Source organism: Typopeltis vanoorti, chromosome 5 (genome assembly GCF_054136105.1).
Source record: "Typopeltis vanoorti isolate ZY-2024b chromosome 5, IOZ_Tvanoo_1.0, whole genome shotgun sequence".
NCBI lineage: Eukaryota > Metazoa > Arthropoda > Arachnida > Uropygi > Thelyphonidae > Typopeltis > Typopeltis vanoorti.
The window spans coordinates 44194793-44214550 of record NC_143553.1 but is presented as its reverse complement, the minus strand read 5'-3'; the positions used below and the strand labels follow the sequence as shown (position 1 = coordinate 44214550).

Genomic DNA, 19758 nt, shown 5'->3' with positions numbered 1-19758 from the left:
CAGAGTTAAAGATCGTTACTATTAACGTAAAAAGCCTGCATGGCAAAGAAACGGAGCTAGCTGAGGAATTAGATAAGTACCAGATCGACATAATAGGGGTGACTGAAACAAAAAAGACCGAAACTGGTGAGATCTTTCTGAGCAATAAATACAAAATGTTATTCAACACAAAATACGAGGCTAATCTTGAATGGCAGTCAGTCTCAAGTAGAGTAATGTGGGCAAATATGAGAATGAGGAACTGGACAATGAGACTTATTTGTGCCTATGGTCCCACAGAAAGTTCTACTAAGGTAGAAGTGGAGGAATTTTTTGACGCTTTAGAAAAAGCAACTGACACAATGAAAAAGGAAAAGTTGCTCCTTGTTGGGGATCTAAATAGCAGAGTAGGAAATGATTGTGAGACATACAAAAATATTTTGGGAAAATTTGGAGAAAAGAGCAAAGCTAATAATCATGGCAAATATCTGTTGTCTGCTCAGGACATGGACTGGTTATTACTAACACCATGTTCCAACATAAAAATGTTGCACAAATTCACATGGAGAGAAGAGGCAAGGAATAAGAAAAGTCTCATTGACTATGTTATTGTGGATAGTGAGGTTTTCTCTCTGGTGCAGGACACCAGAGTGTACAGAGGATTTGAGATTGGAAGTGATCACTATTTAGTCTTGAGCAGGATAAAATTGAATTTCATATTGAAAAGAATGACATGTAAGAAAGTTTTAAAGCGAATAAAAGTTCAGCAGCTCTCAGATGTGAACTGTAGACTAAAATACACAAAGATTATTGAAGAAAAAATTAAAGAATTTGAGAACAGGAATCAAACCTTGGAGATTCAGTCGCAAACTGAAGAAAACATTGATTGATTCAGCCAGAGAGGCATGTAGTGAGGTTGTCTGCAAGGATAAAAAAATCAGAACTCCCTGGTGGACACAGGAAGTTAAAGAGGCAGTGAAGGAAAAGAAGAAAGCATATCAAAAGTTTCTGTCAAATAAGTCAGCTTGTGCTCTTAGAGAATATAGAGACAAATGCAAGAATGCTAAACACTGTGTAAAACTAGCTAAAGAAAAGTCATGGGAGGACTTTGGCAAGAATATAGAAAATAAATATCAAGAAGGTGGCAAAATATTCTGGAGGTTGTTGAAGAAGTTTAGGAATGGAGGAAAGAGTGCTGTAAAAGGAGTTAGAGATGATTAAGGTGACATGAAAATGGAAGAAAAGGATATCCTTGAAGTATGGAGTAATTACTTTGAAAAACTGTTAAATGAAACAAGCAGTGATGATAGTACAGTGGTAAAAAAAAACTGACCAGGCATGCAGTCAGGAATACATATCCATACTTGAAGTAGAAAAAGGCATCAAAGGCTTGAAATTTGGAAAGGCAGCAGGAGTAGATGATATTCGACCAGAAATGCTGAAGCATGGTGGTATAAGAGTCTTACAGTGGCTGCACTGCATAGTTCAGAAAGCCTGGACAGAGGGACAAATTCCCGATGATTGGAGTAGAGCTCTCATAGTACCCACATATAAAAAGGGAAATAAAACTGAATGTGAGAATTACAGAGGTATTTCTCTACTGAGTGTTCCTGGCAAGATCTATGCAAGTATGCTTGAGAAACGGTTGAGAAGAATTGTGGAAGAAAAGCTTGGTGAAGAACAGGCTGGATTCAGGCCAAATAGAGGCTGTCAGGATCAGATCTTCACTTTACGACAAATAGTCGAGAAAGCATGGGAATATAACAAAGATCTGTATTTAAGTTTTGTCAATTTGGAAAAGGCATATGACAAGGTGCCAAGAGAGAAGCTATTCAATACGCTGCAGTTATATGGTGTCAATGGGGCATTATATCAAGCAATACTTGGTCTTTATTTGAGTTGTAAGTCAGCAGTTAGAATTGAAGGAAGTACAGGAAGGTGGTTTAATGTTAAATCTGGTGTCAGACAAGGATGTACATTATCCCTTCTGTTATTCATTATCTATATGGATCACATTATGAAGGAAAGTGGTATTAAACATGATATCAAAATTGGATATGTTAAGGTCAGCTCTTTGCTTTATGCGGATGATGTTATACTTCTAAATAAATCCGCTACAAGTCTGCAAGATTCTCTGACTAAATTGAATAGCTGTTGTAATAGATGTGGTATGAAGGTCAGCAATAAAAAGACAAAGACAATGAAAATAGGAATCATTGAAAATGTCAACTGTGTTGTGAATACAAGTAAAACATTTCAGCTATTAACTGGTAATTAGTTTACGGAAATTAACAACGCATATAAAGTATATTAATTAAAGGTAACTTTAATGAATAACTTCTATATTTCGGCAATGTCACATTGCCATCTTCGGGAACATAAATATATGGTATGTGCACTCAGGAACTAACACAAAGCAAATGAGGAAGAAAGCAAGAAACTAATATTGTTCCTAAAGTCCTAATGGTGCCCTCTTGCGGGCTAATTTGGTAGTCTTGGTAGTTGGGCTGAAGTTCTCATAATGAAAGTCTCCCAAATTTGGGGCAGTTTCATGCACCCAAATTTGTTGAGGTTAGGAACGTTTTTTAGAGCTGCTGAAGATTCTTTGAATAATCTTTCGTATTTAAACTTGCTGCGATGGATTATTTTTGTTTTCTTCCAACGAATTTTATGGTGGGTATCTAAGGCATGGTCTGCCAGCCCAGAGCGGCTGTACTGGTGAAACCGGATGTAGTCTTGGTGTTCTGAAATCCTGATATTTGTTGTTCTGCCTGTTTGGCCAAAGTAGGACAATTTGCAGCTGCAAGGGACCTGGTATACACCAGGTAGGTCTAGGGGAAGTGGTTGGTCTTTGGTAGAGCGGATAAGGGATGCCAACTTTTTATATGGTCTGTAACAGGAAGTAAGGTCATATTTTTTGAGGATGTTGGTTATTTTTTCAGAGGTGCCCTGGATGTAGGGGATGGTGATAGACTTGGTGTAATCTTTATTGTGGAGGTGGGGAGGGGGGGTTGTGGTTTACAGGTTTTAGTATTTTTTGGATTTTTTTGGGGTTATAGCCATTGGCTAAGAAAGTGTTGAGGATGTGGTTTAGTTCAATAGTCAGGGCCTTGTCATCTGAGCAGATTAATTTTGCCCTATTATATAGTGTTTTTATCACCCCATATTGTTGTGGGGGGGGGGGATTGCTGGTGAATGTATCTGCCAGTGTGGGTGGGTTTTCTGTAAACAGAGAAAACCAAAGATCCATCAAGCTGGCGGGTGATTAAAGTGTCTAGGAAGGGGAGGGTGTTGTTTTCCTCTTTTTCTAAGGTGAACTGGACTCTGGGATGTTGGTTGTTTAAGTGTGTTAGGAAGGAGTGGAGTGTGTCTGAGCCATGTGGCCAAATAGCAAACACATCATCCACATAACGAAGCCAAATAGTGGGTTTTTGTGGGGTGGAGTTTAAGGCTTTCTCTTCAAATCTCTCCATAAAGAAATTGGCCAAGGGTGGGGAAAGTGGTGAACCCATGGCTGTCCCCTCTATCTGTTTGTAGAACTTTCCTTGCCAAACGAAATAGCCTGAGTTCATTGTGAACTGAAATAGGGCTGAGATATCTTAGGGAATATTTAGCCCTTGAGTGCACAAGTGTATTTCTGAAGATTTATTCAAGAAAAATACACATTGCATTAATTAATAATTGATAAATTGCATTTTACTATAATGTACATGCAGCCAAGAACTCATGTAGTTATTCAGAACAAATGTGAATGACATTAATACTACTCACTGTTTTGATATTACAGCAGAGCAATTTTGAAACCAAAACTAATTTCATTAGTGAGTGGAGGGTTTTAGACAAATGGTGGAAAAAATACTGAAGAAAAGTGCAAATAATAATATTTTAGTGAAGTATAAGAAGTTACCTCTAAACAAAGGCACATGTTGACAGTGATATTGGCAAGCAAAGGAATGAGAAATCTGTATAGGACCAACACAATCCATATGATATCAAGAAATGTATGTCGACTGGCAACAGAGGAATGATGGAAAATAATACCTAAGAGCAGACAGCATACATGTAGAGAGAAAAGTGATGGAAAATTTGAAGTTATGGAACAATATCAATAGAAACTTTTGGAAAAAATTAAGGAATAAATTAGAAGTTTTATTAAGCAGTGTATGAGGATACAGTCGAAGGCAATCGATATAAAACTAATTAACTTGCGATTTTTTTTTTTTTTTTTTGATCTAAGTAATTGTAACATTTCCTGTCATTCGTAACTGGAAGAGAAGGAACTACTTAATATATGTATGTCCATTACATTACATAAGAATTCTTGTTCTTCATACTGTTTGGAAGAAAGTATTTCTGTTGATGGATATTCTCTCTCCACTCTCTACTACTGGAAAGTAAGACTATTTTGTTTATTCTATTAAATCCTCTCTCTCTCTCTTGTTGCAAAAGGAAAAGATGATTTTAAAAAACTGATAATTCAGTGCAAGGGTTGATATAATTTACGAGCTCTGCTTAGACCAGTCACAGAGAATTAACAGCAATGAAAATTGCATGAAGTTTTGCTTTGAGTGAAATATGATGGATTATAGCAATGTTATTTCTTGCCTGAATATTTTTAATTATGAACTGGTTTAAGTTGAGCTCAATGTACAGATTTATTTATTGCACAGTTTAATTTGAATGAAAGGGTATGAAATACCCTTATCAGGAGGAAATATGGCTTGGATAAGAAAGAAATATGGGAAAAAAAAAAAAAAAAACTCATCTAAGCCAAATTTCCTCCCGATAATATATCAGCCCTATTTTAGTTCACCATGAACTAAGACTATTTTGTTTGGCAAGGAAATATGGCTTGGATGAGAAAGAAATATGAAAAAAAAAAAAAAAATCTCATTCAAGCCATATTTCCTCCCGATATATCAGCCCTATTTCAGTTCATCACGAAGTCGGGCTATTTCGTTTGGCAAGGAAAATTCTACAAACAGAGTGCAGTTATGGGTTTTACACTCTCTCCACTCCTGACAAACTTCTTTATGGAGACTTTTGAAAAAAAAAAAGGCTTAAAATCAGCCAATCAAAAAGCCACTGTCTGGCTATGCTATGTAGATGATGTGTTCGCTATTTGGCCACATGGCGTAGACACACTCCACAACTTCCTAACACACTAAAACAATCGACACCCCTGTAGCAAATACTAACATGAAAGATTGTTCTGGGAATCAGCCTCAGCTCTAAAAAACTTCCCAAATCTCAACAAATTTGGGTGCATAAGACTGCCCCAAATTTGGGAAGCTTGCATTCTTAGAACATCAGCCAAGACAACCCAATTTAGCCTGCTAGGGGGACACTTTTAGGCCTCTAGGACCAATGCCAGTTGCCTTATTCAGTCCTCATTTGCTCGTCGTTAGTGCCTGCATGCACATATCATAGTTTTATGTTCCCCGAAGATGGCAATGTAACATTGCTGAAATATTGGAAGGTACTGATTAAAGTTTTTTAATTAATATTTTAATATACATTGTCATTTCCTGAAAAATTTCAAGTCATTTTAATACAGCTGTTCATAATGTCAGCAGAATTTGTGGGATTTGGGCTTGTCAGGTTAACAGTTGAAACGAGATTTCAGAATGACTGAGTTGTTGGCTGTTTAGTCATGAATGAACTCAATAATTGATCAACAGAGATACAGTGTTGGTAATAAGAAATCATTAATCCACTGAGTGTGACACAATAATCTTTCATGAAAATCAACTTGATGAACAATGTTAACATTTACAAAAATAAAAATTAGTCAAAAATATCAAAGCAACTGAAGAAATGAAAAGTAAAGCAGGGGACAGCACCCCCTAATTCATACACACACACACATTACTCTACCATTTATCCGACCACACTAGCAAGGCAATGTACTGTTCTGATAACAGTGGACAACACACAATTTGCCTCTGAAATGAAAGCAGCAATTCTTTGCTAATTTCTATGTGCAAAACACAAAAACAACAATAAAATCTGCCGAATGGCTCTTGTTTAGGAGAGCCTCAGTCCACATTGTGTACATAGGTAATTTGTATTTCAATCTCCTGATTGCAACATATTGCATCAGCTAATCATACACACCCGCCAGGAGCTATTGCATCACTGGCTGATGCAATGCAGTTGAGTCATTACATTGCTGTTGTAAAATCATGCAATCATTAGTATAACGTGAAGTCTCATAGGGTGAGCAAGTGTTTGCGACTTCCTGGGCTATACTCCTATTTACTCCATCATAACTACTACACAAGTGATCCCTGCAGTGTAAATCCAGCAGTATTGATGCCTCGTACTTGTGTTAATAGTGCAAATAACTTTTGTTACATTTGTGGGGAAGACCAGAAAAAAGCCACCACTAGGTTAGTGAAAAAGGCATATCAGCTTTATTTCAGATGTAAGACTGAGGACAAGGACCAGGTCCCACACACATGCTGTGGTACATGTGCTAAAAATCTCCTGATGTGGTTGAAAGGCAATAAAGTGTCAATGTCGTTTGCTGTTCCTATGGTTTTGGAGTGAGCCAGGCAATCATACAAATGACTGCTACTTTTGCATCGTACACCTGCTTCAGGAGGCATTACGAGAAAAAAGAAGTGGACGATAGCATACATGAATATATCAACTGCTCTCCAACCAGTTCTGAATAGTGGACTTCCCATTCCCAAATCTCCAAAAGAATTTTCCTTCGATTCAGTGAATGACGAGGTAGGGTTCTCCTGAGCCTTCGGTGTCTGATGATCCATGTCAGCCAGGGTGCTTCATCTGCACCATACATTCTCACACAAGAAGAAATTAATGATCTTGTTTGTGATCTAGAGCTGTCCAAGGTCAAAGTGGAGTTACTAGGATTAAGACTTCCACAATGGAATCTTCTCAAAGAAAATGTCCGAGTGCCTTTGTTTCTCACTCATCACCAGCAATTTGCACCTTACTTCCAAAAGGAAGATGACCTTGTGTTCTGCTATGATGTAGATTGCCTGATGAATGCCCTTTGAATCAAACATCACCAGCATGAATGGCGAACTATTCATAGACCCATTGAAATTGAGTCTAAGGCAGTGTTGCTGCATAATGGATGCTAGCTTCCATCCGTTCCAGTAGGACATGCTGTCTACATGAAAGAACCCTATGACAACCTAAAACAGCTGTTGGACTGCTTTCAATAGCAAGTACAGCTGGCATCTCTGTGATGACTTGAAAGTAGTGTCTGTGTTAATGGGTCTGCAAGCGGGGATGTATGAAGTACTCCTTGTTTTTTTTGTTTTTTTGTGTGTGAATGGGACAGCTGAGCAAGGACTTTGCACTATGTGAAGAGAGACTGGCCTGTGAGGAAATCTCTGAGGGGAAGGCAGAGAGAAGGATGTGCAACACCCAGCACTGGTAGAAATGCACAATATTCTGCTACCATTCCTATATATCAAACTTGGTCTGGTAAAAACTTTGTAAAAGCCACGGACTGGACTGGATCAGCTCTCAAGTACCTGGTTGACAAATTTCCTCGACTCAGCAAAGCAAAAATTAAAGATAGAGTTTTGTGGATCCTCAGATCTGAGAGCTCTTCATTGATGAGATGTTTGACAACCTGCAACAGGGTGATGAGAAAAAAGCTTGGGATGCATTTAGTCTGGTGTCAACTAACTTCCTCTGAAATGTCAAGGCAGAAAACTAAGAGGAACTGGTTGAGGACTTGTCTCTGTACTGCAAACTTGGCTGCAATATGTAAATACATTTGATCCATTCCCACTTGGATTTCTTCCCTGACAACAGCAGCACGGTTAGTGATAAGCACAGTGAATATTTCCATCAGGAAATTGCAACGATGGAGAAACAATACCAGGGAAAGTGGTCCACTTCCATGTTGGCTGACTACTGTTGGACACTTACCAGAGATGATCCTGAGCAGTTATGCAAGTGACAGGCAAAGCAACATCGAAAGTAGAGGCAGACATTTACTGAAATATGTGATAAGTAGTAATACTCTATTATATAAGAAACTATTGCGGATCTCTCACAAAACCGTAACCAATTTTGCATTTTCGTTTTTGAAATCTATAAGAAATGACTAAATTAATCTGGGGGGGGGGGGCATGACTTTTGTAATATTTTGTTGTCCAGTGTAATTGAAGAGTCAGATAGTTGAAATAGAATTACATAGTGCTGTACCAGAATTTGGTTGACATGCAAGGGTCATTGTTCTGAAATAAATTAGCACTCTTTCTATACTAAAAATATTGGTAAATACATTGTTTCATTAAGGTTATATTTTTTTTTATATGTATTAAATCTTTCCTTAAACTATTATCATATCTAGTACATGTGTCATTCTTAAATCTGTAAGAACTTCAAGAGAAATAAATGTCAAACTTGGTTGAAGAAAAGAAGCCTGAAGAAAAAAGTTCACTGATGATGCAAAAAATTTTCTGAAGGTTTCCTAAAACAAAAGAAAGATACAGTTCAATAAGTTTATATAAATTATTTCAGAAAGTTAACTGAATACAGCTTCTCTCCTGTCCCCCCAATTCTTAATCCAATAACCTGTCTTAACCAATAGATGCACTTCTTTTTTTTTTCTTCCTCCAACTTTTCGGTTAATGAATAAAGTCTAATAATACTAACTACCAAAATTTAAAATATGAAAGTATTTTAACTGCACTGTTTCTTTAGCCTTATTTTTAGGCTTGTTGGTAAAGTAAATACTGAGGTCTAACACTTTGGTAATGGTATTTTATGTAACACAAGAGGACATAATTATTTGCAAGAGATGTTGTGGAATGCATTCTCCAATAGTAAAAAGTATATAGGAAAACAGCATTTCTATTCAGAATTCAAATGCATTTTCAAAAACACATTCCTTTCCAATTTCATAAATAATTAAATGGGATCCATTTCTAATTAATGTTAATTAAATAATTATGGCATGCTTATTTTTTTTAAATCTTTATATAAAGAAGTTTAAGCTGGGTTTACTTCAATAGACTTATTTGGCCATTAGTCAAAACCTAAAAGTGAGGAAAGCTATGAAATGGAATGTCATTCATTATTATGAACTCATTTAATATGAAGACCAACTAAATGGCCATCAGTTTTAAATTAAGGAAATTTCACTGTTTAATCCTTACATTTCTTCCATTTTCCTTTCCTGTGTCTTCCTGTATTGCAATTCAGCCATATAAGCTGTCATCCTTTCATTGGATGTTAGCAAAGATTTAGCAGCCTCTAAGCTCTGCACAGGATGTTTACAAGCAGCTAATAGTTTAGTTGTTCCCTCACGCATTTTAATTTCCAAATCAATCTTTTGTTCCAGGTCATATTCCTATAAAAAAAAAATATAAAATTCTTCTATTTCACTCTTTAATGAACTCAAAAGTAGTGTACAAAAATAACATGAAATTAGTAACCAAAGTATTATAACAGCATTAAAAATTAATTACAAACATATATAATGCCATCTCTCGATTCAAAGCTATACTGATCTATTCATATAATTTTCGACATCTTAACATCTACAAAAGTTTCACAGTCCATGGATCCAAAGGGGTAGGGGGGGGAGAGTTATCAGAAGAAAAGTAAAATATTTATTAAGGATAAATTCAAACAGTTCTTTCATTTTTATTATGCTTGTCTTTTCTCCAATACAACAGGAGAAAATACATGACATTGATATGTAAAATGGGTCAAGAGTTTTCTTGTGGTAAATGATCACATAAGACTTCCTTCGGTAAAAATGGACACTCTTAAATAGTGAGCATGTGTTAATTTTTACATATCACAGCAACAATAATGAAAATGCATAATTCACACCATTTTCATGTGTAATTATGCAGACCACACATGTTTATTCTGTGTTAAAGTCATTTATCAGTTCATAAACTTCCAACATTATCGCAACTAATGATTTTAATTGTATATACAAACAGGATATGTATATACAGTACATATCCTGTTTGTATATACAATTAAATGGTGAAATGAGTTTTAAAATATCCCATGTTACAGCATAAAATATACTGATATGTCATCACACATGGCTTGCACTCTGTGGCATATGGAGAACTCATGGACTTGAAAAGAGTTATCACAGGATGGACATATCAACAGCCTAACTGTTCATGATAATGGTAAAATACTGCATCATATATCAATAGTAGGATATAATCAGATGCCTTGGCCAAGAAATATACAGGAAAACCAACACCAAGGGACCAAACTGGGAAGGATGGTACAAAAATATCAGAAGTCTAACATGAAAATTAATCTGAGTCTACAGGGACACTGATTAGTAGCAGGTCATGAAGCTCTGCAGTTTTCTAAGTAGATGGCCAATATTGATTTTCTATGGCAGGAGAGTTGCAGAACTCATGGACTTGAAAAGCGTTATCACAGGATGGATATATCAACAGCCTAACTGTTCATGATAATGGTAAAATACTGCATCATATATCAATAGTAGGATATAATCAGATGCCTTGGCCAAGAAATGTACAGGAAAACCAACACCAAGGGACCAAACTGGGAAGGATGGTACAAAAATATCAGAAGTCTAACATGAAAATTAATCTGAGTCTACAGGGACACTGATTAGTAGCAGGTCATGAAGCTCTGCAGTTTTCTAAGTAGATGGCCAATATTGATTTTCTATGGCAGGAGAGTTGCAGATACATTAAACATCAACTATAACAACTAACATCAGACTACAATGGTGTGAAGAACTTTAGACCAGCCTGTACAGCATTACAAGTCTGTGATATAGAGCAATGGAAATCACCCTTTTCCAACTGGATGAGGGATCATGAGTATAACAGATAGCTGGAGAACCTTATTTTCAAGTGCATCATCCCAACTTGAAATCTGGTGTAATAAAGGTCTGAATTTGTTTAATTTGGAATGGCCTTAAGGAAGGATGAACGGTGATGGATATATGTAGCATGCCATACTGCAGATGTTTTGAGTACAGGACACTCTACATTCCAATAAAACTATCAGAAGTTCTGGTATTTACATAAAATCACTGTTAAAGAGGATTCTCAGCAGCTGAAGAAGCAAGTTTTCTCTTTGAGAAAATCTAGAATCATATCTGATGAGCTGTAACTATGTTTGGAGATAACTCTGGATTATCATTCTAACAATACCTCCTAAAAATCGCATTTTTATAATAATTTCTCGTGTCTCTGATAATGACATCGAAATGACAATGTTACGTAACTGTGTTGACGGAAATGATTATGAAAAGAGAACGATTTTGTGTTAGTCCAGTTTGGACCTATCAGGCAAATTTATGCAAAGTTTATGTATCTTATTTATGCAAAGATGTCTGCATAAATAAGATATTACACACACAATACAACAGAGATCTGCAAGTTGTCTAACCATGTAGTGTAGACTGCAGGCAAAAGAATCCAAATAAACAAGCAGATAACTTATTATGTCTATACATGAATGTTAAAAGAGTGTCAGTAAAAAAGGGATTGGACAACTTGCAAAGTATTGACCAAGGCAACTTCTTTTGTTGCCTTGGCCAATATTTTGGGACATAAAACTGCAGGCATTAGTGAGACCTAGCTATCAGAAACAGACATACTAACTGCTGGTATTGAATGTAAAGGGTATAGTATTTTTTGGCAAGATAGGAGAGGAGGGGGCATGCTGTTGTATTGGACGACTTGAATCCAGTAAGCAATGAGACATGTGACTGTAATACTAGTAACAATTTTTCATGTGGCAGTGAGTTTGAAGCAACCCGATGTGAAGTCTAACGAGATCAAATACATAGTGGAGTGCCGTTACAGACTTAGTGGATCAGTTACTAGTGACAGAGAAATGTATCACCAAATAAAGATGATAGGTTTGAAAAAAAGGAATCATAATGAGGAATTTTCATTATCCAAAAAACTGATTGGATAGCGATAAACTCTCATGAGAAGAAGGAAGCTGAATTCATTGGGCCATTGCAAAACAACTTCCTCAAGCACCATGTGACAAAAGAAACTCGAGATCAAAGAGCATTAGATTTGTCAGAGGAAGTTTCAGTTCAAGATGTAACTATCTTGTGGTACTTACTTGGGAAATGGCTAAGTTTATGAATATTCCATTCAAATGTGATTACATGCTCCACTACAAAGCAGGAAATTATCACCAACATGAGCATGCAGGATTCTGTGCCATATCAGTTGTTGGATGGTAAGAATATCAACAGTGCGTGGGAAGCATTTAAAAAATACTTACTGATGCAAGATCGGAATGCGTACAAAGAGTTTGAAGAATAAATAGCATAGGAGTGAAATAGATGTGTAATCTTATTAAATCAAGAGATTCATAAGAAAAGGATGATGTGGAAGGAATATTATGCGCATAACAATGATGTCAGTTATGAAAATTATAAGGGGCAACCCAAAAGAGTCACAACAGTTATATGAAAAGATAAGTCTGAGTATGAAAAGAAACTGGCTCTGCAAGATAAACACACCCCACGAGAATTCTATTGATATACTGTAAGTAAAAGAAAGAATGAATAACTCTTCTGAATTTAGGTGTGAGGGTGATAAATGCAGAAGAGGCTGTTCAACTAATGAGTGCCCATTTTGCTAAAAGCTATCAATCTGGCGTATGCAACACTGCATTCATTACTACCTCTTCACTAGATGAAGAAACTCTGGTGTATGAGGAAGAAGTATTAGAGCTGTTGCACAAACCAGTGGCTGCTCGTGCACTGCAACACCGCAGCACCCCCAAGGAAAAAATGAAAAAATTAAATTTTGTCTGTGTTTATAAATAATAACAATGCTTACGACATTATATAAATGCAATACAACATGTTAAAGGTTACAGCTTATATTTTGACATTGATTGAATAGTTAATAATTGGAATTGTTCGATTAACGCTTTAGATTACGAAACAAATGCACTGCGATCTAACATTGATATTCGTTTGCGCTTTGCTTTTCATTGCACGTTACTATCTAACACTGATTCATTTGTGCTTGTCATTGCTATTGATATGAAACTTTTATTATTAGTTTCATGGTGAGGATGAAATATTTTTAATAAAGCAATTTTTTAATATGTAAATTTATTTATTAATAAATTCTTTACTGATTAAGAAAAAAAATTTTTTTTTGTATATGCAGCACCCCCACTTAAAATTTTCACCGGCCACCACTGGTAAACTGAATACAAATTCAGCAATAGGGGCTGATGGGATATCAGAACAGATGAACTGACTATTCCTTTGAACAGTCTATATAATTTGAGTCTCAGAATATGAAAGATTCCGCAGGAGTGGAAAGAATGTATACTAATCCCATTGCACAAAAGTGGTGAAAAGATTGATGTATCCAACTACTGAGTAACAGTATATCAGTATCTCTGGAATGGCGGTGAAGATTTTCGAGATGCTACTAAGAGCTCATATACAGAAATGGGTTGACAGATTCTCTGTCAACCCATGACTGACAGAGATATGAAAAAGTGGCATATGGGGAATGAAAGTCTGAAAGATTTAAGGTAACCAGTGATGTACCACAAGAATCAGTCCTTGGTCGACTGTTATTCAATCTGTCTGTAAATTCATGACACTGGGAAAGATTTGACTGACAACATACAGCTATTTGCTGATGATGCAAAGATAGGCAGGGTAATTAGGAATGCAGATGATAATGGTACTTGCAGAATGATTTGAATAGGCTTCAATTCTAGGCAAGTGAAAATGGCTGCCAGTTCAATGTTAATAAATGTAAAGTCATGAACTGTGATGTGATTAGATATCTAATGTCATATTATATTGGTGGAATTATGCTAGAAGAAACTGATCAGGCTAGGGATCTTGGAGTTATAGTAGACATGAAGTTGAAGTTCAAGGGCCATATAGCAAAGATTACACATACAATTCAGAGAATAACTGCAATGCCAAAACAAACTTTGACATGTTATTTATTTAGTATTTGGTTAAGAAGAATACATGCATATGCCACCACACATACAAAAAAAGGACATACATCTTTGGAATGTCAGAAATATACCAACTGAATAGAAGAGAGGCCAAAACTGATCCTCGTGGAAGTCCATTGTTTTTGGCTTGCTCATATCATCATCTATAACTACCTGTATTGTTCTATTAGATAGAATAGTATTGATCAGGTGGGTCGTTTTTTTATATTCCAGTATTTTAAGGAGCTTGTAGATCATGCCGTTCCTCCATATGGTGTCATATGAGCTGTCAAGATTCTATATGAGTCGTTAGAGCCAAAACTTGATCTTCACAGCTGTGCCTGGCCTGAAACCAGCCTGTTCATGAAGGAGAGTGTAAATAATAATAGAACTAATTCTATTGTAAATAAGTCTTTCTAATAGCTTAAGACAGACACTGAACAGTGCTATAGGTCTATAGCTTTGACATGTAAAGATAAGTCGTTTTTTCTCTTTACAAGTCTTTCATAAGGCCTCATTTGGACTATTGTGTGCAAATCTGGTCTCCTAGTTCCATGGCAATTCTAATACAATACACTTTTGCACTGTATTATGGAGAGTGCAAAAGAGTCAAAAATATCAGGATTGTGGAATACTGATTATGAAGACAGATTGAGAATTTGTAGCCTGCAGACACTAGCAAACAGGAGAAAGAGTGATACGAAAACCCCTTAAAACTTCGGAAAGGGTCATATAGGATTTCAGTAGATGGATTTTTTTCATCTTATTGGAGGGTGGGGAAAGAATGAGAGGGTGTCATTGGAAGTTGAGAATGAATGATGTGAAGAAGGGAGTGAGAGATAGATTTTTCTCTCATAGAATTGTACGTGATTGGAATGGATTGCCATTGGATGTGTGTGTGCAAGTAGTGTGAATGAATTCTAGTACAAGTATAACAGCTGGTTGTTTCTGACTCCCTGGAGATCTCTCATAATAAAATAAAACAATCTTGAAATGAAGCAACCATTTTTAACATTCTTTACTGTTCTTTTGTCTCAGACAACGTCATGATAAGCTTGCTTTACTAAACTGTACATTTCACCTGCTTTTTTTTTTAATGTTAATCCTACCATACAATTAATACTGTGCGGTGAGTTAAGGATTAGACAATCTGAGAATACAGCCTAAAGACTTTCATGAGCATTTCTATATTCCAATGGCAAATAAACTCGGAATCTTACTGGATGGAGAGCAGCAATATTAACTAGGCCAACCAGGTTAATTAGCCTAATAAACAACAAAGTCTGCTACAGTTGAAAGAAATTATATTATTATTTTAATCCTATACCCAAGCATAAGCATAACATGAAGTACCTTCTCAACTACAGGTAGTCATCGACTTACGACCATGTTAGGTTCTGACCAACCGGTCGTAATGCAATCTGGACGTAAGTCGGACCAGTTTAGGTAAATCAGACACTGTGTACAACACAATTGGTTTACTATTTACAAAAATAAAAAATATTATGAAAAAGATATCAAATACTGTATAAAACCTAAAAAATATTTTATCTTAAAGAACTAAACAAAACATATGTAGAAAATAGATAAGAAATATTTTACTGACCACTCATGCTTGGCTGCAGGTCATCAATGCCGCCACTTGATGTAGTGGGAGTTGTTTTTCTCATAAACATGTTGATTTTTGTCTGAATTGTTTTTTCCTTTTCTGCTCGTAAATTTCACGGTATGGCCGAAAAGCATATTGTACCATTCATTCAATTCCTGCAAATCGTTTGATGTTTGGTTCCATTTCCTCAAAATGTGTAAGAAGTTTATTTAGTAGAGAAAAACCTTCAGATAACCCTCTAGTGGTGAATTTTCTTTCTGGTTCTTCATTTTTCCTCTTCTTCCAAAGCGATAAGTTCTTCATTCGTAAGTTCTCCAGATTCTTGCTCTAGCAGCTCCTCAACATCTTCCACTTCAATGTCTAAAGAAAGTCCATTTGCCAGTGATACAATATTTTCTGTAACCATTTCAAGTTCACTATCAAATTCATCATTAACAAAACTCTGGAAACAGTTTTTCCAGATTCCATTCATGCATTTCTTTGTCACAGCCTCCCATGAGGCTGCAATATTTTTGATGCATTTATAAATATCATACTGTTTTCAAAACTCTCACAAAGATAGTTCTGGGTCGACATCTGTTGCATCTATAGCTTGGGCGAAAGTGGTTCGACGTCTGTTGGGGCTATAGCTTGGGCAAAAGTGGTTCGAAGATAGTGCGCCTTAAATGTGGCAATCGCAACTTGGTCCATAGGCTGAATGAGTAGAGTGGTATTTGGAGGCAAATAAAAAACTTTTACATCTGGATGGAGGTGGTCTAGGTGAGGTGGATGGCCAGGTGCATTATCTAAGATTAATATAATTTTGAAAGAAATTTCTTTCTCAAAGCAATATTCACGAACTTGAGATACAAAACAATTTAGAAACAGTCTTCAAGCAATGTTTGAGTCATTCAAGCTTTTCAGTTTGAACGGAAGTATACAAGCAGAGAGTGCTTGTTTACTTGAACGCACGGGGATTTTCAGAATGATAAATTAAAAAAGGCTTCAGTTTAAAACCTGCGATGTCTCTGCCAAGGAGCAAAGTCAGCCTATCTTTAAGTACCTTAAAACCAGGCATGCTTTTGGCTTCTTAGTGAATGTAAGTGCCTTTTCCACAACAATCCAGTCTTATCCAGACTTTTAATAAACTTTTGAGCTCCTTCCACATCTGCACTTGCTGATTCTCCAGCGACTATGAAGGCTGAACCTTCTTTTGAATCTTTTGAACCATTCTGTACTTGCTATAAATGTCTGAGTGTAATCTTTTCCAGCACGTTCCTTCAACGTCTGAAAGACTTCTAGCCTTCGACTGCACTGTAAGAAGGTTTAAGGGTGTTTGCTTCTGTATCTGATCTTCCATCCAAAGAAACAATAATTTTTTCATTTCATGGATGGGCCCTGTACGTTGTTTCGTTATCACTGTTGCTCGCATGGGTGCCGAACCTTTAACAATTTCATGAATCCTTTCAAAATCGTTAACACTGTAGAATGAGATAACTTAAAATCACCTGCGATCGCATTCACCTTCTTTCCTTCATGCTGCTTGATCACTTTCAATTTTGTGTGTAAATCAATGGCCTTTCTTGCTTTCTTGACAGGTCTAGGAGTGGACAAAGGCACTTTCCTCTTGGTTGACATTTTAGGGGTTTTAAAAAATGCTAATTGTAACACAAATTATAACTGAACCAAAAATAGTGAACGTAATACGTATCAAACAGAGATCGAGACGCATGAATCGTGCCAAACACACGTTACTGGGCAGTGGGGTGACGCTACACGCATAACTGTTCCCATTAGGCTTCAGGGCTACAGAGACGACATGGATAGGGTGCATGAGTGTAGTAGAAAAATCTGTTACAGTAGTTCATACTGAAACGCGGTGCGAGATGTAGTAGCAGTCGTAAAGTGCATAGGTCGTAAGTCGACGACTAACTGTAGTCTACTTGTACATAGAAGATGTTGACTTCACATCAACTGCCTTAGTATCTCATATTGCAAAAACATTATGGGAAAGGTCACTATCCAAACCAGTTTCAAACTTAATTTAGGTTTCCATCAGTTGTAACCAGACCCAAAAGAAACAAGGTTAAATTAATGCAGAAGTAATTTTCCATATACAAGTAGAAAAAGGTATATCACCTTATGAAATACTCAGGATGAAAGATAGTTGTAGAAAGTATTTTGGTTGCAATGTATATTATACTTGACAAATTATTTTCTTTTTAATCCTTACTTAATCAAAGTGTGAAGTAACTTCACAGCTATCTATTCATATACCGAGGCTTCATGTATTTAGGCTTAAGTGCTAGTTTGCACTCATGATAAAATTTAATAAAACTAATACAGCACAAGGAGAAATAATTAAACAGCAGATTTAATCTTTTCAATATTTCATCTCTGTCAGAAAGACATCTTCAGATATACAATACAATTGTAATAACACATACAAAAACATACAGGGCAATCAGTGAAAGAAAATAAACTTAAAGCCTAAAGTCCTATGACAGGTGCCCTCGTAGCAAAAGAAAAGAGTGAGAGAGTTAGAATGATTAGACTTTTGCCACGGTATGAAAGTGAAATGTTTAAAAGGAGGGCTATAATTGCAAATGACTTTATGCGTGGGTTATGTATGACGAGTGGTGTGGAATTTGTGGATGTGTGGAGTGAGTTTGATGGGCGAAAGGATTTATATAAGATGGATGGCTTGCATTTGAATGGTTACGGTGTAAGAAGACTTGAGAAAGTGTTGCTGAATGTAGTGGATGTGCAAATTCAGGGAAACTAGATTTGTAAGGGGGGGGGAGTAGAGATACAGTCCTTATGGAGGCAGTTGAATGTACGAATCAATATAATATGCCAGAGCAAATAAGGACAACAAATCTGAGTGGGATAGTTAATATAAGGCATCAAGGTAGGGTTGGGGCTAATGGGGGTCTTAAATTCATGTACACTAATACTAGGAGTATTAGGAACAAGAAGGAAGAGTTTTTGGCCATGGTTGGCACTTCCAGACCACAGGTTATAGGTATTAGTGAAACATGGCTGACTGTAGATGATATAACTAGTGGGATTGAATGTGATGGGTATAGTGTGTTCAGGAATGACAGAGTGAATAAAATGGGGGGAGGAGTATTGTTGATGATAGCTGATGAGCTCCAGCCAAGGAGAATAGAAGTTGAATTGCAGGATAGAGAAAAGAGCACATTTGAGGCCATTTGGTGTGAGATTGTGGCTAGCAGAACTAAATATACAATTGGGTGCTGCTATAGACCAGGTGATGGAAAAGATGGTGGTGACAGTATGCACAAGCAAATAGAAGAAATGGGTGGAAGGAGGGTGATTATTATGGGAGATTTCAACTATGGTCGCATTGATTGGAGTGAGGAGAGGACACACGGGAGGAAGGAACTGGATTTTATGCGGTTATTAAGAGATAACTATCTGCGACAGCATGTAATGGAAAATACTAGGGGTCAGAGAGTGCTTGACCTAGTAATTACATCTGAGGATTTGGCTGTAACAAATATGACCACATTGCCACCAATCGGTGAGAGTGATCATAGGGTCTTAACTTGGGAGGTGGCTAAAGGTGTAGAATTTTCAATTAAGACAGGGTACATGTGGAATTATCGGGCTGGAAAGTATGACAAGCTTAGGAGTTTGATTGGTTCAGTGCCATGGCATGTACAACTGCAAGGACTAGAAGTTGATAGTGCATGGGAGGTAGTTAAGAAGTGCTTGCATGAAGCAATGGCTGACTGTATACCTAGAGTCCGAATAATAAATCAAGTAGGGGTTAAATGGATGAATAACACCATTAAGCTTGAGTTGCAAAAAAAGAAACAACTATGGAGGGAATTTAAGGAGAAGGGTGACCAGCAGGCACATGAACGGTATAAAGCACAGGCCAGAAGGGTGACGAGTGTGGTAAGAAAAGCAAAAAAGGATTACGAAAGAACATTGGCCATGCAGGCTAAAGAGAATCCTAAACAGTTTTTTAGATATGTAGCAAGTAAAAGGAAAAATGTACATGGCAGATTGATTTTAAAGAATGCTGATGGTAGGGAGGTAACTGAATCAGTTGAGATAGTTGAGTTACTGAGTGAGCACTTTGCAAAAGTATATCATCCAGGTGGTGACATTGCAGAAACGAATAAACCAGTAGATTATACGGGAATTGTGGTTAATGAAGTGGAGGTGAGTAGTCTATTGCATAACCTCAATGTCAATACATC

General features: G+C 36.7%; 1 protein-coding gene across 4 annotated transcripts in view; it reads right to left on the bottom strand.

Annotated features, from left to right (window-relative positions):
* The window catches only part of LOC150106348 (rhotekin-2-like), a 237269-nt gene that overhangs the window by 139933 nt on the left and 77578 nt on the right, over positions 1-19758 (bottom strand). For all 4 annotated transcript variants that reach the window (XM_090392389.1, XM_090392390.1, XM_090392388.1 and 1 more), the window contains exon 2: positions 9132-9325. In XM_090392389.1, the coding sequence (XP_090248515.1) occupies positions 9132-9325 (194 nt within the window). The remainder of the gene's footprint in view (positions 1-9131; positions 9326-19758) is intronic.